Below are 26,511 nucleotides of genomic sequence, written 5' to 3'. Positions count from 1 at the left end.
GTGGTCAACAAAATGATATATACTATATAATGATATAATGTGGACAATATTAACAAAAATCCGCTGTAGCCAACTTTAAATGATCAATGGTTTCAGCTCTCTCACGAGAGCTCCGGGTTCGAGTCCCGGCAGCGGAATTCATTTTTTCACTGAAAAAACTTTTTTTCTTTTAAAAAGTCTTTGGGCCGACCGAATTCACAATTTTACGTTTATAGGACTTGTGTCTCGTGATTATAATTTGCTATTAGTAAAATACTGGTAAGTATTAATTATTTTTATTTTTATGAGACTCTACAAACATTATTTTTTTAGACAAAAATACCTTTTAAAAATATATAAGCCTTTCTTCTTCTCTAATCTTTTAATCGATTCATCTAGAGATGTATGTGTGTATATAACTTATATAATATAACTAATGTTATGTAAATGGATTCTGAAAAAAGAAAAAAAAAAATTAGATAAGATAATCCATTCACAAGAGATGGATTATGAGGGAAAAAATCTTAAAAGAAAAAAAAGAGAGAAGAGAGCCAGAAGAGAATCCATATGCAATATGGATTCTGAGATTTAAACAAAAAAAAAAAAATACAAAATTAGTTTTTTATATATATATATATATACACACACAAACACACACACACACACGTATATATTTCTTTTTACAACTACGTGAATGAATTTTTTTTCTTCTTTTTTTTTTTTAAAAAAAAAAAAATCCATTTATATATAACAACTAATTTTTTTTTTTTTTAAAAAAAAAAAAAATCTATCTTAGAATCCGTCTTGCAAGTGTATGGATTCTTTCCTGGCCTATATGAATCCATTAAAAGAGAAGAGAAGAAGAAAGTCACATAATTTAAAAGAGTACTTTTGTTTAAAAAGGGGGTCTCATGAAAATAGAAATTCAATTAATTAATGTATTTAAAAATAACCAATTCTAACAACACTGTGATAGGACGAGAAATTATTAGATGGTCCGGGACTAATTCAATGAAAACCCTCCGATTATAAAACTTTGTAATTTATTAATACACTCTTGTAGGACCATTTTCTCAATTCGAGAATCTATATCTAACTGATCCACCAAGTGTTAATGGACCAATAATTTCTTATTAGTACTCTTCAGTAATTATTATTTTGTTTTGGAGAGTATCATCTAAAAGATATTAAGGCATGAATGAAATGGACCTTAATGTGCAAATTATGTTGTGTGCAAATTGCAGCAAAAAGTGAACTCGCTAGTTCCAAGAACACACACTGCCAATACATAAAAACACTGTAAAATTATATAAAAGGAAGCAAATATAATAAAAACAATATGAAATGAATAACAAGAATGAGAGGATTCCAAAATAAAATGATAGTGTGGCCAAGCATACACAAGCAATTAACTCACCTACAAAATATTAAAGTTAGAAACATAAAAAACCTCATTTTTAACATATAACAAGAGACCACAACTTGCCCAAGTTTATGAACTCGTGATTTTAGATTGCTATTAAGGGGTTAAGCCAAACTCATTATCTTGTATTATGTTCACATTTAGATTTTTATTTTTATTACTTTTTGGAGTATCATCTGAAAGATATAAAACCGTGAATCAAATGGCAAATACTTTCTCCATCTGAAAGATATAAAACCATGAATCACATGGCAAGATTATTGAGAAAGGGCATAACTGACATTTACTGAATTCATACGGCAAATGTTTTCTTCACCAAACTTTCAACCTTACAGCTGTTCTGATGCTAAACTTTCCCCTACTCTTCATAATATTCTGCATATAAAATGATTGCAGTAACATTCTAACACACCCATTGTAAAACTAAAACTTGTAAATAGAAATAAAGCATTAAAATTCAAAATCCCAAGAGTTGATGCTTCCATCAACAAGATCCATAAGAAATTACAAATACACCTTATATTACGTAGTACAATTCAATTGCCTTTGATGTTTTTTTTTTTTTTTTAGTTGATACTCAACACACGTCTCTTCTGAGACTCCTGACCTCCCTTTGGGAAGTAAGAGACCGATACCGCTAGGCGACTGGCTCGTTGGTCAATTACCTTTAATGGAAGCCACTCATATCATCATCATAAGAGTATGAATGTGCATAGAACCCACGCTGTCTGAAATTTCTGGTTTACAACTCTAAAAACCGATGTAAAAAAAATAAAATAAAAACCTAAGCCAACGTCATAGTATAATACCATAACCACCGATACATAATTTCACATGATAACAACAAATTAAGTCAAGCCACCAATCATTTTAACTAAATCAGTGCCAGAAACACAAGTATCCTCCACAAATGGAATGGTCTTCCACACTGTCAATTTCCTCGGAATATTACCCGTGCTGCCTACAATTAATAGAAAATAACTGTTAGCATTTTTGTTTTCAGAAGATTTTAATCTAAAAAGAAATGGAGTCCCACCTTCACAGGCATTATTCTTTTCTGTGCAAATTGCAGCAAAATGCGAACTTTCTAGTTCCAAGAGCCCAAACTGCCAATTGCTTGTAAGGTTTGTGGAGCTATCAAGAGACTCCACAACTATTTCAGATGCCTGATAGACGTTTTACATGGGCGGGAGTAAAATTTCTCATTATGACTTATTAAAACATAAATCACTGTTAAATTATATAAAAGGAATAAAATAAAATTTAAAAGAATATGAACCACTAAGCAAACAGAAGGTAGCGGAATGGCAGGGTTCTAGAATAAAATGACAGCAGAACCAAGCATACACAAGAAAGAAACCTCACTTCTAGAAATTTGAAAAGGAGAGAAAATCTAGAGCTAAGCATACAGCTATTTTTTTACTCAGAATTGTGGAAGAAAGAAAATAATAAAACACCCTCTCTGCTACAATACATAAAATCAGACACTTTGATCCCCCAACATGAGATTATGCAACATTTCTAGACCTAGATCACATTGCATTATTTGTATAACAATTCACAAGTATATTTACAGTTCATTTCCATCAATTCAGGTGAGTGATGTACCTCAGAGTTTGAAATTGGAGAGATCGATGCCCTAGATTGGATGGAAAAGGTCTTGAAAGGTGCAGCCGAGAAGCCCCTTCCCAATGCTTTGACATAGGCCTCCTGAAAGTAATTCATCTTTATATAACAAAGCTCAAGTGAAACAAATATGAAAACCTAATTTTGTTAAATAAAACAGGACTAAATGCTATTATTTGTTTATTCTTGATCTGTTACAAATTTTCCATCATGTGAATGAAAACTCCACTGCTTCACATGATTTGCATGTGGACCAAATTAAGCAAACATTATCCCATTATCCATCCATTCATCCACCCCCAACCAAAAAATTAAGTAAACAGATTTTAGATTGATAGACTTCTTTTGATAAAAATGACAAAGTTGATAAGAAATTTCATGCATTTTTGCCTGACCTGCATAAAAGTTTTTTTTTATTCACAAAGGAATAATATAACAATAACTGAATTGAAGTTAGATGTCCCATTAAATACAGAATAGCTCCATCATACTTAAGATAGCACTTGAAGGCACAAATCCATCATCATTCATGGGCCAAATCAAATAAGATCCATCATCACAAATGATGGTAAATAATTGGTTTTACTATTTCCACCTTTGAGACATGAAGGTGTTTAAGTAATTTCTATAATTTCTTATTACGAAGCCATTGCTTGTAACGGTCTCACTACAGAAGATGAATTTGAGTTGATTTTTTTCAAAAAGCAAAAATAGAGCAACAAATTTTTTATTGAACTCCCCCGTTTAGTGAGACACTCTTTTGCATTCAGGTTGGAAAGGTAAATAAAAATATAAACAATAAAAACCTAATTTTAGACCACCATGAGACATTATCTTCTAGACTTAGATTGTCAAGAAAAAGAATATCAAGAAGGAAAAAAAGGCTTATTCTAAGGCATGCCAGATTGAAAGAAATTAAGCCTTCAACCAAATGGAATGATGACTCATGGTCCTTAATCAAGCTGGTCAAAATTTGTCTTTCCTAACTTCTCTCAAAAGAAACCTCCACTGAAAATTCAAGTACAACTACCCAATTTCATAGTCATATCTTACTGCTTAAGATTAAATCGTTCTACTTTCTAGTCAAAGTTGTTCCCTGGATAAATTAGGCATGTAGGTTTCTGAGGATACTGATATCAACAAAATGCTACATCATCTAGAAGATTGCATGTATTTTTAATGAAATTAGAATGTATCATAATAAATAATTTTTAACTAACATCAAAATATCGATGCATAAATGTTTCAATTAGTGATATCCTAGTCAACCTTCAGCGTCCATAATTTTATGAACTCCTGGCGCTGAACTTCAGGGTCTGAAATTGAAGTTAAGTGTTCCACTTCCTGGTGAGAGAAATACCGTCGAGCAAAAGACAAGATATTGTTCTTCACTGTACGCTGTTTTTCTTCCACATCGATACCAATCTAAAATAATTATACAAAGTGAATTGCATTAGCTTAAAGTCGATGTTCAAAAATTATAGCAGCAAAATTATAAAAAAAAATAATAATAAAGCAAGCTAATCTAATTATATCACGTCAACTGAGGATGTATGTAGCCAATGAGAAGGATCTCAGGTACTAACTGATGAATCGACGGTAATTCCACAGGCTATCAAAGAAGAAGTGTGTGAGATGTTGAAATGCATAGGTGGTGAGCTCCAATCAGCATCAAGTTGCCACTCCACCTATTAACACATTCCACAAACAAAGATAAAGGAATACAAGATCACATGGTAAGCTTAAAAAATGAACAAAAGGAAGACAAGATCCAAGAGCAAACAGATGGCGCCAGAACCAGCCATCCAGTGAGAAAAGCAAGCTCACCTCAGGCTTCCCATGGATGTTCTTCCTAAACTTCAAGGATCTTGCACTTACTTGAGGATTAATCTGATCTAACAATAAACAATATAGTTTAAGTAATCCCATAACCTCTTCGTACAAGTAGGAAAAAAACAATATCCGCTGATAAATATATTTATAAATAGAAGGAAATACATTTAATGTGTTAAAGAAAAAATTAGGTCATACATTTCACTGTCACCTTAGGCACAGCAATTAATTCCCCTTTTATATTGTATATCTATCATCTAATTATTGCCGAGCATTTTACCAAGCTCTGGAAGGGAACAAATTCTTCAAATCAACATTTCTGTTCAGACAGAACAACCTCTACAACATACTATTTTTTAAGCTATTTTGGTTCAAAAATAAGCTGTCAGTTTCAATTGTTCTGAACGATTACCAGGTCATCACATGTGTATACTGAAATATTGCAATTATTTCTGTACTTAACTTGCAATACAGTTAGTTTCCAAGAATATTTGAGCTTGTGAAGTTTCAGCATAATACAAATAAGCATCCATGATAAACATTACAGTCCTGAGTAATTGGAGTGAAAAAATACACAATTCCACACTTTGGCCGGAGCCATTATCTTATTGAGAAGTACCAAGTAAGTCAAGAAACTACAATACATAATTTGAAGTAAACAGCCAAAAACATGTAGTTTACCTGTATCAGTTGCCCAGTTGGCTTTTTACTCATCTTGTACAAGAGAATAAAAACAAAAGGAATATAATAAAATCAGATGATAGTATGAAAATTAAAGTATCCTACATCTTGCTATGGTAGTGCGAACCAAAGCACGGGCTAAGAGGGCTCTTTTTTTCATCTCGTCTCCGCGCATACGTAAAACATTTTCCTTCTCAAAAGGTGATAGAAGATCTTGATATTGATTTAAGATAGATGCACTGCTCACTTCATCAGGTAGAATATACCACAAATGGGTCTCCCTGATAATCAAAAAATATATAGTCAATATAAATCCTAGGAGAAAGTACTTAAAATCGATAATAAGTCAAACATACATAGAATATACCTTGACAGTGCTTATCAAATAAATTAAAATTCAAGCAGTCCTTGATAACCATAATTAAATAGAATTTCTAACACAGAAGCAGTTACTAAGTTTCAAAAAGTAAGCACCTGAAATGACACAAAATAAATTAAGAAATATTATATAGGTCGAATCATACATTCGAGAAGGGAGTGGTACACGGACCAAAGGGAACGAAGAAACGCAGAAGTTCCTTCCAAAGCAATGTGTCTTCATTGTAAAAGTTGCTCTGCACAGAGATGAGAACATGCATACTCCAATACACGAATTATCTTCTTATGAATTCCCTCACATCAGGATTACCAAGGCACCAATAAACAACCAACTTAAAAGTAACAACCTGTAATACAAAAAGGAAATTATGTCATGGTCCATTCAAACTGACCGTTGACTAGCATCTGGAATGTGGTCTGGAGTCTACACAGGCTGAATTACAGCAGGCACCAAAAACAAACTAAATGGAAGCATATATACAAGAAACACATACTTATGTACATTAATACATACATATAAATAGGCAAGCATTGCTGAGAACCTTCCACTGTGGCATCTCATGGCTACCTTTTGATTTTTGCATAAATTGACTAAGAATCCCCTAGAAACTTAATTAAGTTGATCCATTCTAGGTAAGATTTCGTGCACAAACCACCAAAGCCTTGACTTGAGTGGTGTGTCCTCCAACTCTCCAAAGGGGAGGTTGAGAGTTCATGCCCCAGTGAGAGCATAAGAGAGAAAATATTTACCTATCCAAAAAAAGAAGAAAAGTTTCCTATGCAAAAAAGTAGGCGTACCTACCTTCTTAAGGCTAAACCATATTGCTGCTGCACTAATTCAATCAGTTAATCCCTTACAAACATTTCTAATTGAGGTAACACTACATAAAATGCAATGGAATGTAGGGATGACCCTTCCCCTCAAGTCAAAATTGCAAAATGACCTCTCTTGGAAAATAGCTTAATCAATTGCAAATGGAAATAAAACTAACAAGAGATCAATAAACAAACTGTACCCAACTGAAGAGCATTATATTGCACACATTCTCAATTCTCAACTTCATTGCAGTAAACTAATCTTTGTTTAGTGCAAAAACTAATTGAACAAACTAAAATACTATAACTGAACTAGAATTTTAAATAAAAGATTACATAGCTGGAAATGGAAATGAAACACAAGGGAAGTAAAAATGCCTGGAACTGCAATTAAGGAACTTATGTTTATGGGTTTGAAGCCAATATGTCTAATATGAGATACATTGCTTTTTACTTGATTCAAAGGGAGTTTATCTGTGGTTCTTGGGCAGTCAAACTGCCCATTTTTCTTTATTCCAGGTATTTTTCATAATGGCATTGCTCAGATACTTGTCATCACAACATAATTTCCATGTAAATTCGAAAACCATCATTCCCAAGTTCATCCACGCTTCTCATTTCTTCTGCACTCTTTACATGTCAAACACTTTTGAAACTATCTTGCAACTATAATCAGTCAGGCTTTATTCCAGACCTATCTCCCCTTACACTAACCAGACCAAATTCTATCCTGATTTTGTCTATAATTCCATTCTCATCAGTCATCAAGACAAAAAAAGGTCTCGGTGTTGGTTCTTTTAAGGCCTCCACATGTTCATCACTGATTCTACCATGAGTCAAAATGCTAGGGTTTTGAGTCACTGGGGCCTATCTCCAAAATTCAAGATCGATGTACATATATATACACACACACACACACACAAATAGAGAGAGATTTTACCTGGTTGGGGAAAGAGCATTGGAAGTTCCGACGCTATCAGACGAATTAGGGACGAAGGCCGGAAGAGAATAAATTCAACATCTCTAGTTTCCTTTCTGAGTAGTTGTATGCTAGCAGATAAACCTTCTTGAAACGACGTAGCCTCTGAGCATAATAACAATTTAACAGAATGGAGACTCGAGATGAAAAATATATATATAAATAAAATTAATTAAAACGACCTCAATAAATTACATTGTTCGAACATTTATTATTTTCACCTCCCCTAAACCTTTTTAGGCTGAGAATAACATATTTATATTATAATAATATATCATATTAGAAAACAAAATTGTCATTTTATAAATTTTGGTTTACTTGTGTGTAATTTACTTAAGCCTTATGAGAGGTTAGTATAATTTATATAAAAAAAAAGGAAAAAAAAGAAAAAGTGAAAGACCAATACCGGTGTTATTTTATTCGTTTAATTATTCGGTTTTGTTTTTGGTTTCAAAAGGGTTGTTTTCAATGAGGAATCATTTGTATTCAGGATGTTTATAAATTAGTTATGAGAGGGAAAGGAAAGAAATGCGAAAAAATTGTAAAGAGAAAGTAATTGATGACAATAATTGGATTGTTATAAATAAATAATAATAATAAAAAAAAAAAAGAGAAGACTAATCACTATCTTCTTAAATTTCTTCAGTTTACTCTTATTTTTAGAAATATAGCAAATTCACTTTTCAAAGAAGAAATCTTTTTTTTTTAACAAGGTCTGTTTTACTTGAGTCCCATAATTTTGTTAGAATTTTGACATTCGTCCATTTATTAAAAAATCAGAAATTGGTCATATTTTTAAATCTTTATGCTAGTCAACAAACAGAACTTAAGAGTATTATTTTATAAAATTCCAAAACTACCCTTCGCTAAAATTACCCGCTGCTAATTCAGTAAGATATGATCTCTTTTTTCTTAACCAATTACCACCGCTCCTGATTGAGTTATGAGAAAAACAAGGAGAACTCTTGCTCTTCCAGTTTCGCATGTAAAGTTAATTTTGTGAATATTGTTCTTAGATTTCAATGAATCAATGGAGTAGCTTTTCTCAATTTTTTTTTTTTAAAATTGACACCTTTGTTCCACACACAATCCTATTCAACAACACATTGACAGTGTCTATGTTTCTCTTTCTCAATCCTTGATTTAGGTACATGTATCATATACCCGAAAAAGGGGGAAAAAAAAAAAAAAAAAAAAAAAAAAAAGAAGAAAAGAAAAAAAAGGAAAGAAATTAGCACTGTTATTTATGATGGTGAATAGTCGGTTAGAGATTGATACGGAGATCATATGATTATTCTTTGGTTTAGAGGATTCTGTGGTGTTTGCAACATCTCTTGCTAGCCAAAAAAAAAAAATTGTCTTCCATAAAGTCATAGAATTAATTGGAAAAAACAATTACCAAATATATAATTAAGCAATGGGGGCTAGGGGTGGAGGCAGGGCCGGCCCTGAGATTCCAAATATTTTGAGAGGCCCCAGGCGAACTTTCAAATGTGAGGCCCTTAAGTTTCACACGCGCAAAAAAAAAATATAAGAGTGCAAAATTTTCACACAATGTTTTCAAATTCTATAGCTAATATAATTGTGCGCCTGTGCATTGTGCATAAGACAACTAACTAATAACTATAAATTTATCACCACTAACAAATAATTGTGCGCCGGTACAATGTGCATAAGACAACTAACTAATAACTATAAATCTATCACCACCAATAAATAATTGTTCGCCTGTGCAGTGTGCTTAAGACAACTAACTAATAACTATAAATTTTTATCACCACCAATAAATAATTGTGCGTCTGCGCAGTTTGCATAAGACAATTAACTAATAACAATAAATCTATCCTCACCAATAAATAATTGTGCGCATGTGCAGTATGCATAAGACGGTTAACTAATAACAATAAATCTATCAATTAAAGAGTACGAAATTTTCACAGGCACAAAATAAAAAATGAAGAGAACAGTTTACTAGAGAACAGAAAACTGCAGCTTCTTTTACATTCATTGTTTATATAGCTACTAAAATTTGATGATTACAGATGATAAAAATATGTGGAGATGAGGTGACTATATATATTATAGGAGGCTGAACTTGTAGTACTTAAGAAGTAGTGGGACTTTTAGGTTATATGTGGCCTTCACTATCATATATAGTTTTGTCTTTCGCCCTTTATATTAACTGCACTACACTTTGTGTGTATTTTTTTTGGGAGCCAATTACCCTTCCTTGATTTCAGGATGAGGAATCAACTTCAGTAGCAGTGATTGATTGATCATTGCTACAGAAGACCTGTGCAAATTAATAGAAAAACCATTAACTTTTGTTTTGTTAAAGCCTGCTCTTGATAGTGCTTTGACAGTATTATTAACTGAAATTCTAGCTGAGCCAACTTCAAATAACATCAATAATGGTGGATTGGTGGTATGTATCTTCATATAAAGATAAAATATAAAAAAACAATTAATTTGGCACTTTTAAGTATGAGCATAACTTAGAAATCGAAAAAGTGGTAGGATTGAATGTGAAAATGAAAAAAATTACGAGGAAAAGGGGTATGGTTGCTGCTGTTGTGAGATTGGGGTGGAATTAGGGAGAGGAAAAAAAAGAAGTACCTGCCATAGATTATGGACTCGATCGCCATGAAAGACACATGTAGAAAGGCACACATTTATTAAAATACTAAGAGAACCATAAAAAATTCATTCAGCTTTTGATAGCCATCACACACAGTGACACACACACACACAAAACCCTAGTTTGGAAGCTACTTTTCACTATTGGAACAAAGGTAAAGGCCCGAATCAAACGAACCAAAGTTAGAACAAATCAAATGATGAGATGAACGAAAGAAAGAAACATATATATAAAAGATCGATTCATGCAAAAGGAGAGGAGAAAGAGAGAGAGAGAGGATGAACATACCTTGTCACCTGAGGCGATAGCGGAGGCTGCGCCCTGCGGAGTGTCGAAGCAGATTGTGTCGTCTGAAAGAGGAGGAGGGAAGGGTTCCGATCATCCTCTCTTGGATAGTTTGGTGGAATAAATTAGGGTTAGTTTTGGAATTTTCTTTTAAAAAATCTTTTAGGTTAAGTCGTTAACATTGTTTATAATTAACAGGTTGTTGGCTAACAGAAAATCAGAAATATATAAAAATAGGATTGATTTTTAGCAAATTTTTAATAAGGGACTAATCTCAAAACCAATACAAAATTATGTTAAAAAATTCCTGGAACAATATGTGAGCAAAATGATGTTATCACAAATTTATTAATATTTTTTATGTCATGATGACATCATTTTCACTCACATGAATAAATCTAAAGTTAAATATCTGACTTCAAATCATTATCTTTTACTTATTCTTCTTTCCACCTCTGTAAACCAAACACACAAGCTAATTATTTTATCTTCGGCTCCTGTTATCTCCACTCTTTCTTTCATTTCCGTAAATCCTATGACATTATGCCTAGTATTTTTATTTATTTTTGGGTAAGGATCTGTTACAGCATCTTGCTTATTTCATAATTCCATTTTGTTGTTGTTATTGTTTTATATATTTTTCATGTTTTTTTTTATAAAAAAAAAAAATAGAGTAATAATAATTCAAGCTTCATATACAACACATTGTTGTGTAACACCCAATATCAATGAGTCAATACGGCAACTTCCAACCATGATTTGCATAAATGGACATGCACAAACGTGTTAAAAGCAAAGAGAAATATTGTTGATCAACAAGAAGAAGTTAGAGAACCCCACTCAGAAACATAAATACAGACCAGAAAATGAATCATACACAAACTCCCAAATGAAAAAACACAATGCACCAATTTGTTCCACCAGGACCTGTCTCTCAGATGCAGAATCCCGTCCCCTTCATCGCCAAGCTTCAACTCGTTCTGACCATGAATTTAAACGGCTCACAATGCTCGTTCCCCGAATTTTGTCTACAGGACCTGTTGCCCGAACCACTGTCCTGTCATTATTATTCACTCTTTTGGATCCCTTCTTGATATTAGAATTACTTGACTGGCCAGTTTTGGTCCTACAATTGTCTGATTGAGTCCCTCCATTTGGACGACTAGAACCACCCTTTTCAAGTCCCCTTCTTGTGGAGTCAACTTGGTTCGGAAGCTCACCAGGGCAATTATCAGCCAATTGTCCATTTCCTCCAGGAATGATATTCCCTATCGAAGTCAAAAAACCATGAGCATCAGATCCAGCTTCTGAGTCACTATGATTTGGATGAGCAGGGCTTTCCGAAAAGGGTTCTTTGGGTACGAAAACTTGCTCTTCCTGGTTCATTTCATCGGCCTCCTCAATTATTGGTTGTGAATAGCTGTGGTGTCCATTCTCATCAGAAGGCTCTAAGTGGGATGCAGTGGCCGATTCCAAAATAGAATCTTCTCTCTCTCTTAATGTCCTGACGATAAGAGTCTTGAGAAAATTCATCACCTGGACTGCATGCATCAATGCTGTCAAAGGATCCGCCATCTGCAATCAGCACAAGTTAATCAAGACTGTCAGCACACCTAAAACTGAATTGACAGTACAACCATAACCAATTCTTTGTGGAAAACGACTTTATATAATGTAAGACAACTACCTTATGTGAAATGCAAGAAAAAGGGTTTTTTTTTTTTTTTTTGGTGGGGGAGTTGAGGAGTTGGTAATATATACCTGAATGACCTTTTTCTATTTATGTTTTTTTGCTTGGTGCAAAGTGTGTGACTTGTGCATGGGTCTCAAGAAGAGTACTATTTTTTCTGCGCACCTGAGTCATATTTGGTGCAAACACCATAGCGATATTGCGTGCATTCATTTTATTTAGATGTTCCAGTAGAGCAACATCAGCCATTAGGTTTATTGCCCAGTCCAGCAGAGCAGCTACTGTTGGGGGAAGGAGCCTCACAAGTCGAGTACATTCCTCTTCTGATTGAGCTTGCATTACCTGCTCCGGTGAGAGAGAGTCCAACACCCCATTCGGGAGTTCTCTAAACCAAGCCTACAGAAACACCAACTTCAAGTCAATGCAACATTAAAATCACCAGCATGATGGGAAAGGAAACTCTTCACATTTTGGCAGAATGAATGTTATCGACAAGTATAACTACAGGAGTCAAATCCAATAATTTTTCCATTTCAATGCAGTGCATCAATGAAACAAGTACAAACAAGGAACTCATGTCAATTCACCTCGAATCAGAAATTCTCATGTCACTAATTCTAACCATTTGAAATCCAACTTTTTCGAAAATGCACATGCCTAATGTAATCAAGATATTGTGCTTGCATCCAAGTTAAATTCTGAATACTATTATTACTATTGTTTTTTAAGAATTCATCCATGAGTATTGATCAGTATAATACAGTAGAATAGAATGTAAATAAGTCAGGATTTCCCATATTATAGCCCCTCATTATATGAGCAGCTCTGGTCACACCTTAAATACTGACAAATATTTCACGTGCAAACAGAGCCATATTTTATTCGAGGTATTTTTAGTGAATTTAGTAAGATAATTTTTTGAACAGAATCTTATCATTGGCCAAATATTCAGTTTTGTGTATCATTTGCAAACTGGATGTCCAATGGGGTGAGGAAACCAATGGACTCCCTAAGGTCAAACTTTCTGCTTGCGCGATCAAGGTTTGAAACCTTTAGTAATTATTTTTTTTGGGTTAAAATTCTTAACCTAATGCATACATCAGGCAGCCAACTTCCTATTTCCAATAAGAGAATTTTATAACAAAATGAATGAGCAAAAGAATAATTACGATTAAGTTGAAAAACAGCACCTTTATAAGACCTGCTAAACAATGCACATCAATGTCATGTGGCACAATTCCCCTATTTAGTTGTTCCCTAACATACTCTTCTTGGCCATTCTCAGCATTAATTCTGAAGATTCCTTCCGCCTGCATATTGAAGTTCAACACATAATTGTTGAAATTGCACAATCAAGAAATACAGAAATATCAGTAGACAATGCATTCAAAGTAACTGATTGTTGAATCACTTATAATCAAATACAGAAACAAAAAGGAGAATAGAATCTGAGGACACATGCCTGCAGGCCCCCTTGTGCATACAAGCGTCTTTGCATCATCAGAAGTATTGTAGGTACACTATTCCCTCTGGAATCAAATGAAAGCTGCATAGACTCCGTTGACACTCCAAAAACACTTGCACTATAGAAGAATAATAAAAAAAGTCAATGGTGTAATATTAACTAAGCCAAGGTCATCAATATGTCAGAAAGAAATACCAAGTTCAAAAACAGAATAGAATGGTTACGAACAGTGAAGAATGCAAAAAAGAATGTCAGAATCTTTTCTGGGCTCTTGTAAACTGGTACAAACATAAGTAATTCAAAGTTCACAATATGATAGCATATGTGATGCACATAGGGTTTGATTTACCGGGAAAAGGAAAAAAATAATCAAGAGAAGTGTCTGTAATTGAGTGGAAGAGGTGCGTGCTTTTAGGTAACACTATTACAAAAACAAAAGAGCAGAGGTTCATGTCATTTATTTTATCCTTGTTTTCCTATCTTTAATTGAGTTGGAATGAAGAGTTGATCACCTTTTTATGCCATAACCAAGATATCTGTTACAGGTCCATACCAACTACCAAGCCCCACCCACGTACAACAAAACCACCAGCAAAACAATAAAATAATAAAAGAAAAGAAAACAAAGGACAAAAAGAAAAAGGTAAAAGCCCCCCAACCAGGCATAAGGTATAGAATGAAGCGCCATGAAAAAACCACATTATATCTGTTTTGATGCAACTTCTCCTGATATTAGGAATTGGAGATGTTATTCTACTCAATTATGGATAGTGGATTTCACATTGTGAAAGATCTAATGTGAAAGATCTGATATAACAACTCATGTCAGGAGTGACTTCCAATTATATTACTTGCTTATATAAAACCTATGAGTAATCTAATAAAGGAGCTGAAATTCAATGTAATTTAAATCAGGTTATGGCACTTCCTAGGGCTGTCAAGGAGACTTGGTGTGAGCTGAATGGTAATCAGGATATGGTATGCGCACGAGGATTGTAGCCTAGTGTACTTCCTCACCTTCGTGTCTCCCATAGGGACAAAGTGGGTATGTGAGTTCTTGCCAAGATAAAAATAATAATAATAAATAAATAAATAAATAAAATAATAATAATAAATAAAAAACTTTGCTTTTCATTGCCAAGACAATGAATGAATATACCTGCAAACCAAATCCTGCAATTTGTTCACATGGTGAATGTACCCAAGCTTTAAAACAACAACAAACAAAGTCTTTTTTCCAACCACTTGGGGTTGGCTACATGAATCCTGATTTTTGTTTCGCTTAATCCACGGTCATGGCCTCAATCAAACCACATGTTATCATATTATTTCTTACTAACTATACCCATATTAACTTTGATCTTCCCCTCTCCCAAGTATTACCCTCAATTTGACTGTGTCACTCTTCCTAATTGGCACACTTAAAGGTCTTCTGTGCACATGTCCAAACATCTGAACCAATTTTCTCTCATTTTATCTCTAATTAGTGCTACTCCAACCATCTCATCAATGTATAGGACTAATCAAGGGTTAAGTACCTGAATTTTGTTTCTTAGTGACTCTTTTTTTCCCCTTGTTTCTTAGTGACAATCTACCTCCAATTGTTAAATAATTTAAACATAAATAACAAATATTGTCCTGATGATAGATCATGTCTGGATCCAGTCATCAATTTCTGACAAATGAATAAATTAGAGTACTTCTTAACAGCAAATAAATGACTGTCACAGAATTTTTTTCATAAAGATAACCACTAGATGCCCAAAAAGAAAAGAAAACAATTATCTTAAACCAAAAACCGGAACCTCAAGATATACAAACATAAACACAATGCAAATACAGGCACACCCATAATCTAAAACTCAGAAAAAAATCGACAAGAGAACAGACCTGGCACTGGGAGGCCTCCTAGGAACTTCAGGTTCAAACTCAACAGGAAGACCAAGAAAGCCATTGAAGCGATCAAAGGTGACATGTGCAACATGTCTGACATTTGTAGGGCACCCAATCTCCATTGAAGAAGATAGCTCTTCCACCCTCTCACTGCTACAAGAAGCAATCAGGGACTTCCTAAACACCGTCACCAAAAGGGCCAACAGAGACAGCTGATCTCCCTCCTCTGCTTCCTTTCTCTCTCTAACTCCTTCTCTCTCTTCCTCTTCCTCTGTATCTCCCCTGCATACGGCTACACAATACGAAGTGGGATTGTTAAAAAGGGGTTCATGGTTGAGATGGGCCTGTTGGTGTGACCCATCATTGAGCGTAGGTGATACAACACATGGTATGGAGCTTGAAGATGAAGGCAAATGAGATGGGGATTGTAGTATCTCTGTCATTTCTTGTAAATTTGTGATATAGTAAATGAATGATATATATTTTGGGTTTTTGGGAGGGAAAAGATTGAGGAGTTTGGTGGGTTTTCCCTGTTTTTTGATGGGTTGGTAGATTAGTAAGACTATAGATGGAAAGAGAGAATAGGAAGATTGGGCATGAATGTTTCAGACTTTTGAGTAGAGTTGGATTGAAGGAATGGTTTTGGATGGTGAGATGTGAACATCATTATTCATTTCAGTTCTCTCTTTCTTGTGCTTTTTATATCTGGTCTTGCTGGCTGCTTTACTTTGGAGGTTTAGCAAGAAATGTATTATTATTGTATAGTTTAAGAGAGTGAAGAAGTGGGTAATTTACTAAATACTAAATACTAAATTCCACAGAGAGAATATATGGTGTGCTTTTTCCGCTTCTGCTGGAATCAAATACAATTCCTTTCTTACAAGTGACTTAAAAGGCTTGGCTCCTCTCCTCTGTATTGATATTTGTATATCTGTCACTAAATAACTACTTATTTATTTATTTTAATCCATGAAGACCGAGCACCTATAATTGACCAACGGGCATATCACATCACACACACAACAAATAATAAAATCTAAACTAAATATAAAAAATCATAAAGTCTAAATTAATTATAACTTAATGCTACAATGATGTAAAATAGACTCTAAACTTATTTAATGCTACAATGAGTCTTTATTTGAACACTATTTATTGGAATAATAAAAAATTCAATTCAAACATCGTAATATGACTCTAATTAACAAAAATTGAAAGTCCATCAAAGTTAATATAATGTGTCAAATATAGGAGTGTGTATATATATATATATATATTTTGAAGTATCACATAAGAATAGGGACTAGTTATCCAAAAAGACCTACTAAGAAGGTCAACAAAAAAATTCAAATGTTCCATGTTTGACTCTTAATAATTTTTATTTTTATTTTTTTTTTGTGTACTTAATTTGTTGGAGCAATTAATTAGGTATTTGAAATTTTGAATTGCAAATAAACTATAGATTTTACTCTGTATGTACAATTATATTACTGCACTTCAAAATGTTTTTACTTTTACTAGTTTTGTTGAGTAGGATTTGATAGATAGTTTCAGGTGAAGACACTTGTGACCTTTTCATTTGTGTAATAGTTGTGCCAAGTACTTGCCCTAAATTCCTTTAACATTAAAGTGGACCTAGGTCTACTCCTAGGTTTGATTGTGGAGGTTTGTCCTGTATTATATGTTGATTAGCTAAGTAGTTTCACGAATGATAGTTATGGCTAACAGACCAAATTTTTTGGTAGAAGAAACCACCATTCTAGCTTTGGATTCTGGTGCATTTGGTGGACAAACAAGTGTTGTAGCCACAATGGAAAATCTAACTGAATATAAGGTAATATATAGCCCTAATTAATATTTTTGGGATGTTGCCATCGACAATACCATCAATGTCGGTTAGCTTCCTCCATTCTGTCGTGTGCAAAAATTTCAACCCCAACAACAAATCCCATTATATATGCTGGTTCCCAAATGCATCATAACCTTTAAGTGATTGCATCTCAGAAGCACAGAATTAAACTACTTTCAGCAGCATCAATCTAAGGGTAAATTACCACTTAATTACCGAGAAAAAAAAAAAAAAAAAATCTAAGAATAAATTAGACTTGACCGCTCTTTAGGTTTGGACAAATGACACACGTATATACTGTTCAACATTTATTATTTTAACATTCTCTAAACTCGTTCTTTAATGTCGGAAAGTGATATAAAATGTGAAAAGTCAGTAATGTACTTATATTATTATTATAATATACTATTACAGTTTATACAATGGAAGGATAAAATTGTCAACTTATAAAATTTGGTTAACAACTTTACCAAAATAAAAATGTTAGGGGTGTCACTGAGCACACGCATCAAATCTAACGGGAAGTAATATAATAAACACTGCATCTTGTGTAATTTGTTCAAATCTAAAGTGATATCAATATAATTTGCTAGTAATTTAAAAATGGACTATTTTATAAAAGGTTAAAAGTCTCACAAGTGATATTATTATAAGATGTAGGCAGGTGACAGTGTGGCAGATCATTGATGACCACCAAGAGTGAGAAGTATAAGAAGGAGCAGAGGAATTGATTATATGACTATAGAATACATGTGCCACTTTTCACTTGACAATATGTATTTGGTAGGAAACTTTGGCAATTTGTATTCTCATGAGAGAATATATACACTCTCCTTAACGGCTACTCTCACTGTAAAGCAAATTATTCTTGGTTTATTGTTGGTGAAGCACCCTATTAAAGGAAGAGAACTGATCGAAGAGCAAATGTGTAAATAAATATGTGTGTGTGTGTGTGTGTGTGTAATGTAGATATTTTCACCATTTTTTGGACATTATTATGCTATACATATTAATTTTGATGAGAGGGAGATATTTGTAATGTCATTTACTGCAACAAGGAGGAGTCCAGTTTCATGGAACATTCACAATACAACAAAATTGTAAATGTGCTGGGACTAGGGCTTGACGTTGTGATGTAACACTTCGCTTGGGTTGATTAGAAGAACACGAGACAACAACTTTTTTTGAAATGTCCGCATACCCCACTATTCAATAATTTTGTTTTTTAGTTTGTTTTTCACCTTTTTCTTTCTTTTATCACAATTTTCCCATTTTCTACTGGTAAGCTTGCCTCGGCAATGCAGTTTTGTTGCGTGTGGAGCAATTGAGAGACAAAACACAGACGAAAAGGAAAAGTGGTTGTAGGGTCCAACATAATTTAGGTACTTAGAGAGAGACACACACACAAACACACACACAGAGCATAATCGAACTTTACAACTTTTTAGGGTATATAAGTTATAACCGTTACTGTTTAAAATTCAAATACTTATGGCGGACAACTTTACTAACAGTAACAATAGCTCCATCACAAGAACAGAAAGCAGAGTAACTTCCAATAATAAGAGAGAGACTACTATAATACTGGGACTATAGACTACAAGAGAAAGGTACCACAATGTTCTTGAAAACACCAACATATCGATGGATATAGATATGGCGGATATTTTCTTCCGAGAATATTATTTTATACTAAGCGGATTTTACACAATAAAAGCAAAATTTGTCCAAAAAAAAAAAAAAAATCCCCTTTGAAACCTAAATTATTTTACCAACAAAAATTTTACATTCCTGTGAAAGGTTAAGGATTAAAAAGTTTCCGGTAATAGCTTAATGGGTGTGTCACTCTTCCTCAATTTTACCTCCTTTTTCTTGTTTTGGACCAAGTCTCAAGTACATGGTTTCTGGGAGCGTAGGCATTCCAAAAAGTTTACTAGCCTTATTTAAAAAGTCCCAAGTTATATAAATACATCTTTCCATAAAGTTATTAAAAAAACTCTAACTTTGATTAAATAGACAAGAAAAGAAAAAAGTCACAATCCCTTGACATAGTAAAATATCCTTCAACTACAAAAAACGAAAAAAAAATAATATTCTTAAATAAATTGCAATTTAAGGGCTGCATGTCAAATCCCCACAATATGAAATAATAAATTTGCCATTTATTTTAGTTCAATCCCTTTATTCAACGTTCGATGTATATATATAGCTCCTATGTATTATGTATAATCCAAACTAAGGCAAGGTGGTGCTGATGCATGTATGTATATACATGTATGCATATTGTTTGTATCTATTAATTGCAGTAGCATCTAGTATGACAACAGAAGCACCAATTAGTAAATACCACCGGCCTCATCATTATTTTTTATTTTGAGGAGTAAATCATCACTTGGATAATGCCTTAATTCCTATTGCTACTAAAATGTACATTATGTAACCAAAGTAATCTCATACTTCTTCAGACCAACTCCTTTTTATAGTTATTCTCTTAAAATCATAGATGTGCTTGATGCAAATAGAAATTGCTTTAATTTCCAAAAAAAAATATTACATTTGCAATTGCCTTTTCAATTTTATCAAAAGCATATCTGCAAATTGTGAGAGACTCACATATTCAGTGGGACTTCAAGCCTGGACTCAACTTGTCTGTCAGCCTTCAAGCTACTTTTTCCCTGTGATTAATAGTCAAGTGCAAGTCTATGGCTCCATTATATGCAAAAGCAATGAATCCTTTAATCACTACAACAGGAAAGTGAAGAAAAATAGCTTCATTTTCATTGCTATAAGTTTTTCAGGACGAAACAGATATGAAATTCTCAGACTGCTATTGACAAATTTGACTAAGTTTAGCGACAAAATCTGTGTCACAAATTTTGGGCGAGAACGAGGAATTCAGAATGCTAAAATAATCAAAATTTGGTCAATTAATGGCATGTTTAATTCTAAATCCACTAACTCAACAGATTAGAGATAATAGAGTTCAACCTGGATTCATTTGCCATTGAATGCGAAAGAACGTTTAATAAAATACAATAACACGGATTTCTTCGTTAGAGGGCTCATAAGCAAAACTTGAGCTCGTGTAGTTGATACCAGTACATCTCATTAGATAGATAGCATTATCCATATATTCAGACATAGAAATGACTTCAAATACAAAACATCCAATCAAGACTAGTCACTCCACGAAAAACATATTCCCCTTTTTCATACAACTAATCCATGCCAATACATATTCACAATCACTGTGTTCTGCTAACTGGTTCAAGTGCTTCCACACTATTTCCTCTTATAACCTGCAGGAAGAAGTAGTTGTATCAATTGCCATAAGCTTGCTAATTATTAAATGAAAAACTAACTAGAAAGAAGACAACAAAATGGTTGAAGAGCATAGACTCACCACCATTTTTCTCATTGCCACTAACTTCCATAGTATTGTCTACCACCAGATTCATAAACTGATCAAAACTAACCACGAAGACTTCCAACCACCATTCCATTTGCATTCAATTTGACTGCAAAACTGAGTAATTCAATAATATAAAGTTCTGGGAATATCATACCAACTATCAACTACCATAAATTGTTTACAAGTGCCTTCAAACATTTAACTGGAAAACATATATGCTGCACTGAAAATTAGCTAAAATGAAGACCTAGATATTGATCAAATACCTAACCAAAAAGATCATTTTTTTTTCTTACCAAAAAAAATAATAAAATAAATAAATAAAATCTTTGGTAGTAAATGCAAAAACATTGAATGATCCAAAAGTCACCTACAGATGCTTTATGCTCAATTATTCCAGATAATGCTTGCATCCTCTGTATTACCGTGGCTGCTAGCAGAGAGTTAGTTGATGCTTATTCCCCAGATACCTTCATTGCTTCTTCTCCGAAAAAAGAAGGGTCATTCAGTACATTAGCATATTGTAAAACATAAGACTTCTTTTTGGATGAGAAAATGGCAGAAGGGAAATATGCTCATAATTTTTTTTTTTTTTTTTACCATACATATCGCGTACGACAATATTGAAGTGGTCAGTAGTAAGTTTAAATTGTCATTAATTTTATTTTTCTCTAATTTTACCACCAAAAAATAATAAAAATATTAAAGAAAAAAGTTTCTAACACCTTTTAGGCTAAACTAATATAAGCATTCATCAAGTTTTTTATGAAGATTTCAAAAAAATCAGGGCTGTTTTCTTTAATCACATCTCTCCTTGTGCTGCTTCAATTTTGATTCTGTTTGTTTCCACATGCTTCTATATCCACCCAAAAGAGAAGCTGTTTGATACATCAATTTAAGGTTCAGAGACTCTTAGTGGTCCTTCACAAAGGGTAAGTTTTGTTTTCATTTTTTTGCTATGTTTTTTTTATCTTCCTTTCCCATACAAGTTACTGCTCCAAAAGTAAAATATAAGAAGTGTGTCCTACATCACATGGGACCATTGCACACGTTAACAATGATAGTGGTGATAATTCAAGTTTATAATTGAAGTAAAATGATAGTGGCAAAATATATTGGATTGATACCATTCGAATGGAATCATACATCCTTCCTAATTTTACACTTAATATATTAGGCATAACCGGTTGGTTTGGTAATGATAGTGGTGATGATTCTGTTTTTTTGCTACCTAGTGTTCTCTGCTTTGTTATCTCGTCTTCACTTTTCACTATCATTTCCAAGCATCAGCTTATGATTGAGATTTCATACATCCCCATTCCAGGAATTTTTTTTCTTTATCCAAATGGGGGATAAAAATATAATTGTATCTTTAGAACATAAAATCATAACCCATCTTAAATCAATAATCAATTTTTTGATAAATAAAATTAATAACCGAAATTGGAAATTTAAAGAAAACATGCACACCACTAAGAACAAGGTTTAAAAGGCTAATAAACCAAACATCATATCATTTTTAAAAAAAAGGGTTAAAAAAAAAAAAAAAAACCCACTAAAAAAATGTTATCAAGTTGGCCCCATGTTCCTGTGAAATGACAAAAGTATCCTTATGATTTAATGTTAAATTAAAAACTAATAATTGTTATAAAATTACAAAAATACCCTTGAGTCTTCTTCCTCAATACCATCAACTCTCACCAGAAACATTTACAACCAGACAATACTTGCATCCAACCCAGGTTGGATGAAGTTTGTCCAACCTGGGTACGTGACCCAATTATATGGCGACACGTGTCCACGATTAAATTGGGCATTGCCCATCAATTTTTGGGTATAACCCATTTTTTTCTCTCTCATCACTCCAAAAATCTGCACTGATCTGGTGGCTATCAACAGCTCATCTTCTTCAACTTCAGCCAAACCCATCTCGACTCTTTCAAAAGCCCTTTAGTCTCTTTCTCTCCCAATCACAACAAAACCTTCGATATATTAACTCGATAAACGCTAATCAAATTGAAATCGTGAAGGACAAAACCCTAGCTCCGGTTTCCCCTGTTTTGGATCGACAACAACTTCCTCAATCTCCACCGCCTCCGCCTCCCTTGTTGCGACCGCCACCACCGTCGGTGCAAAGATTTGGGGTTGTGGATGAGAATGGGACGATGTCGGATCAGTTCGAGATAGGCGAATTTGATCCGGATGTGGTGGAGAATTGGGGGAATGGGAATGAGATGGAGGTTATGGAAAGTGATGGAGAGGGGTTTAGGGTTAGGGTTAAGAAGTTTGGGATGTGTCGAAGCACTCTTCTCGGTTTGCAGTGGTGGAGCGTTTGGGGAGCGGAGGAGAGAGAGTGTGTAGTTGGTGATGGAGACGAGTTAAGTAGGCGGTAGGAAAGGGGTTGCAGATCAGAGAGAGAAAGAGAGGGGGAAAGGCTGTAGATCAGAGGAGAAAGAAGAAGGCGCAGATCAGATGAGAAGGAAAAAAAAAAAAAGAAAAAAAAAAAAAAAAGTAAAAAGACGGGTTATACCCAAAAATTAATGGGCAATGCCCAATTTAATTTAATACTAATTGTGGACACGTGTCTCCATATGATTGGGCCACGTATCCAGGTTGGACAAACTTCATCCAACCTAGGTTGGATGCAAGTATTGTCCTTTTCAACTCCTCTCTCTACTTTCTCTTTCCTTCTCAATCCTCATTCTCAGATTCACCAACTCCAAGGGTTCTGAATCTAGAGAGAGAAAATCCTTCCCTAGAAAGAGAGAATCGATCATATAAAGAGGGAAAGTGAACTATTATCGAAGACAATAAATACATTTGCATATAAGAGAGAGAGATCAACAGAGATAAATCTTGAATCGAATATGTACACAGTGATAGGAACAAAGTGGAAAGAGAATCGATCGGTAGGAAAATCTAGAGGAAGTGACAAAGAGAAAGAGAGAAAGAGTAGAGAAGTTTAGAACTACTTGGAATAGTATTGGATATATTCAGACCACCATGAATTTGAACCCAAATTTGATCAAATTGCTCGAATCGAAATGGGGATATCATTTTGTTTTGAACCCATTTCTGTTGCTATGATCATTGGAGGATGACGACCTCTATTGGTTGATTTTGGGTTTTGGTGGCCGCTGCCGGCATCAATAAAGTAGTGGAGGAAGAAGACCCAGAACAGAGCATCAACGAATGAGAGATTGAATATGGGATTAAATTGTTTTATCTACACAACCAGAAAATGGTGATTCCTTGTGCATAGCCAACCTTCTTGACCAAAAATGTTGATTCTTGAATTTTTTTGTTTACCGGACAACACAACGATAAGCTAAAATCAAATAATCTAAAAATATAATAGAAGCAATTTAATGGAAAAATAAAAATATACTAAATACTTTTGCGGGGATTAGCAACTTAGCATTTGTAAATCTGGAAGAAAAGAGCAAGGAAAATGGGTTTCAGTATGTGTGTATATATATGGATATATGTATATAAGTTGTGCGGGAAATCCAAGAGAGAAGAAACTATTTGGTGACAAACGACGTCATGTTGTCAATAATGAAGGGGTGTCATTTTTAAAAAAAAATTTAAATTTAAATTTAATATTAAATATTAAATAATAAGATTAAATTATAATTTCATAATCTAATTAACAGGTCACGAATTTTTTGCACCAATTTAATAATAGATGGAGATTTTGTGATTTTACCCTTAAAAAAAAAAAATGCAAACCAAGAGATGATGACTTTTAACAGGGAGTGTAATGAATAGTAAACCCTAGTTCTCAGTTAGGTTGTTAATAAAACAGAGGAAAAGAAAAAGGACAAAGCTATGAAGCACATGTTTTTGTCCTCAAAAAAATATGAAAAACCTCATCCATATAATAAATATATATGTATTTATATAGAGTAATTTAAGTGAGAGAAAGTGAAAAGCTTTCAAAGAGAGAGAAAAATGAAATTGTTTTCATTCAAGCATATTCAAAACAATGGTGCATATGGCCTTTTATAGGCTTAACATAAAGCTTCCCAAACAAGCCTTAATAAGGCTTTCACTGTAAGCAAAAAATTGAGCTTCCTCCCCACACCAAGGATGTCATCATGGATGATTTAAAATATTATGGGCCCCACAAACATAGATATATATATAACACTCCCCCTTGGGGTCCACAATATTACACTAAGAATATGCCTCGTTAAAACCTTGCTAAGGAAAACCCAGTGAGACAAAACCCTAGCGAAGAAAAAAGAGTACAGTATTCATGTCTATCTGAAAATGGTATTGCATATATTAAAATTGCCTCATTAAAACCTTGCCAGGAAAACCTAGTTGGACAAAACCTGGACGAAGGAAAAAGAGTAAAGTATGCCAATACCTCTTCGATCAATTGTTCACCCTCATTGTTGCATTAATTCAACCCTAAAGATCATTTAGTTGACGCATTTCAATGTTATGCACCAGCTTCTTGAATGTTATAGTTAGAAGCATTTTAGTGAATAGATCTACTAAATTTTCAAATGAACATAACTTTTGAATATCAATATCACTCTTTTTTTGGCGTTTATGTGCATAAAAGAATTTTGGTGAGATGTGCTTGGTCATGTCACTTTTAATATACCATTCTTGCATCTGTGCAATGCATGCCGCATTATCTGCATATAATACTGTTGGACTTTTTTTTATTGATAAGAGACCACATGTTGTTCGAATATGTTGGATCATTGACTTCAACCAAATGCATTCCTTACTTGCCTCATGAATTGGGAGTATCTCAGAATGATTTGAAGAAGTTGTAATCATTGTTTGTTTCATAGAACGCCATGATATAGCAGTGCCACCACATTTAAACACATATCCTGTTTGTGAATAAACTTTATGTGGGTTAGAGAGATAACCAGCATCTGCATATCCAATTAATTGAGAATTTGGCGTCTTTGAATAAAACAATCTCATATCAGTTGTGCCACGAAGATATCGCAATATGTGTTTAATTCCATTCCAATGTCTGTGGGTTGGTGCAGAACTGTACCTTGCTAATAAATTGACTGGAACAATTATGTCAGATCTTGTGCAATTTGTAAGATACAAAAGAGCACTAATCGCACTAAGATAGGGCACTTCAGGACCAAGGAGTTCTTCATCATCCTCTTGAGGACGAAAATGATCTTTTTTGATGTCAAGTGATCGGACAACCATTGGAGAACTCAATTGATGGGCTTTATTCATATGAAAACGTTTCAGAATCTTTTTTGTATATGTTGATTAGTGAATGAGAATATCGCTTGAAAAATGTTCAACTTGCAGCCCAAGGCAGAATTTTGTCTTTCCAAGATCTTTCATTTTGTATTATTTCTTTAAATAAGTAGCCGTCTTTTCGATCTCGTCCAATATTCCCACAAAATTCAGATCATCAACATATATTACAATAATAACAAAACTAGATTCTGATTTGTTAATAAAAATGCATTGATAAAGATGATTGTTCACATACCCTTCTTTGAGTAAGTAATCACTAAGGCGGGTACATTCGTCTAGATTACTTCAATCCATATAAGGATTGTTGT

General features: G+C 33.7%; 3 protein-coding genes and 1 long non-coding RNA gene across 7 annotated transcripts; all 4 read right to left on the bottom strand.

The window, feature by feature from the left end:
- Nucleotides 1-1,832: 1,832 nt before the first annotated feature.
- Nucleotides 1,833-10,786, bottom strand: LOC132293275 (uncharacterized). Of its 4 annotated transcripts, none has more exons than XM_059790685.1 (10): nt 10,642-10,786; nt 7,677-7,820; nt 6,067-6,267; nt 5,648-5,823; nt 4,856-4,923; nt 4,615-4,716; nt 4,298-4,453; nt 3,011-3,112; nt 2,439-2,568; nt 1,833-2,363 (listed from the first exon to the last, which is right to left on the bottom strand). In XM_059790685.1, exons 3-10 carry the CDS (start codon nt 6,174-6,176, stop codon nt 2,251-2,253), a joined length of 957 nt encoding a protein of 318 aa, XP_059646668.1. In that variant the 5' UTR covers nt 6,177-6,267; nt 7,677-7,820; nt 10,642-10,786; the 3' UTR covers nt 1,833-2,250. The 4 variants fall into 4 exon arrangements, with proteins under 4 accessions (XP_059646668.1, XP_059646670.1, XP_059646671.1 ...); XM_059790687.1 differs by having other exon boundaries at nt 1,833-2,359; XM_059790688.1 differs by having other exon boundaries at nt 6,093-6,267.
- A 581-nt stretch (nt 10,787-11,367) lies between these two features.
- On the bottom strand, nt 11,368-16,480 carry LOC132293274 (rho GTPase-activating protein 5-like). Its single transcript, XM_059790684.1, has 5 exons — nt 15,684-16,480; nt 13,791-13,911; nt 13,519-13,638; nt 12,494-12,724; nt 11,368-12,213 (listed from the first exon to the last, which is right to left on the bottom strand). Exons 1-5 carry the CDS (start codon nt 16,127-16,129, stop codon nt 11,596-11,598), a joined length of 1,536 nt encoding a protein of 511 aa, XP_059646667.1. The 5' UTR covers nt 16,130-16,480; the 3' UTR covers nt 11,368-11,595.
- Nucleotides 16,481-20,528: 4,048 nt separating this feature from the next.
- LOC132285084 (uncharacterized) lies at nt 20,529-21,766 on the bottom strand. Its single transcript, XR_009472428.1, has 3 exons — nt 21,322-21,766; nt 20,939-21,061; nt 20,529-20,834 (listed from the first exon to the last, which is right to left on the bottom strand). It is a non-coding gene; the product is annotated as an uncharacterized LOC132285084 (long non-coding RNA).
- Nucleotides 21,767-25,366: 3,600 nt separating this feature from the next.
- On the bottom strand, nt 25,367-26,143 carry LOC132289709 (secreted RxLR effector protein 161-like). Its single transcript, XM_059789999.1, has one exon. The coding sequence runs from the start codon at nt 26,141-26,143 to the stop codon at nt 25,367-25,369; it is 777 nt and encodes a 258-aa protein (XP_059645982.1).
- Nucleotides 26,144-26,511: the final 368 nt, after the last annotated feature.

The sequence above is a fragment of the Cornus florida genome, unplaced genomic scaffold (assembly GCF_030987335.1).
Source record: "Cornus florida cultivar Cherokee Brave unplaced genomic scaffold, ASM3098733v1 CherokeeBrave_3.0.0_Hap2_Chr02, whole genome shotgun sequence".
In the NCBI taxonomy this organism is placed as follows: domain Eukaryota; kingdom Viridiplantae; phylum Streptophyta; class Magnoliopsida; order Cornales; family Cornaceae; genus Cornus; species Cornus florida.
This window is presented reverse-complemented; position numbering and strand designations above follow the sequence as displayed.

Coding starts and splice junctions, on each gene's coding strand:
- LOC132293275 (XM_059790685.1), bottom strand. CDS start 6,176: ATGTTCTCATCTCTGTGCAGAGCAACTTTTACAATGAAGACACATTGC. Junction 5,824..6,066: donor GTACCACTCCCTTCTCGAAT/GTATGATTCGAC, acceptor TTTGATTATCAG/GGAGACCCATTTGTGGTATA. Junction 2,569..3,010: donor CTCCAATTTCAAACTCTGAG/GTACATCACTCA, acceptor AACGTCTATCAG/GCATCTGAAATAGTTGTGGA.
- LOC132293274 (XM_059790684.1), bottom strand. CDS start 16,129: ATGACAGAGATACTACAATCCCCATCTCATTTGCCTTCATCTTCAAGC. Junction 13,639..13,790: donor ATGCACAAGGGGGCCTGCAG/GCATGTGTCCTC, acceptor TTCAATATGCAG/GCGGAAGGAATCTTCAGAAT. Junction 12,214..12,493: donor TTGCACCAAATATGACTCAG/GTGCGCAGAAAA, acceptor TGCTGATTGCAG/ATGGCGGATCCTTTGACAGC.
- LOC132289709 (XM_059789999.1), bottom strand. CDS start 26,143: ATGGTTGTCCGATCACTTGACATCAAAAAAGATCATTTTCGTCCTCAA.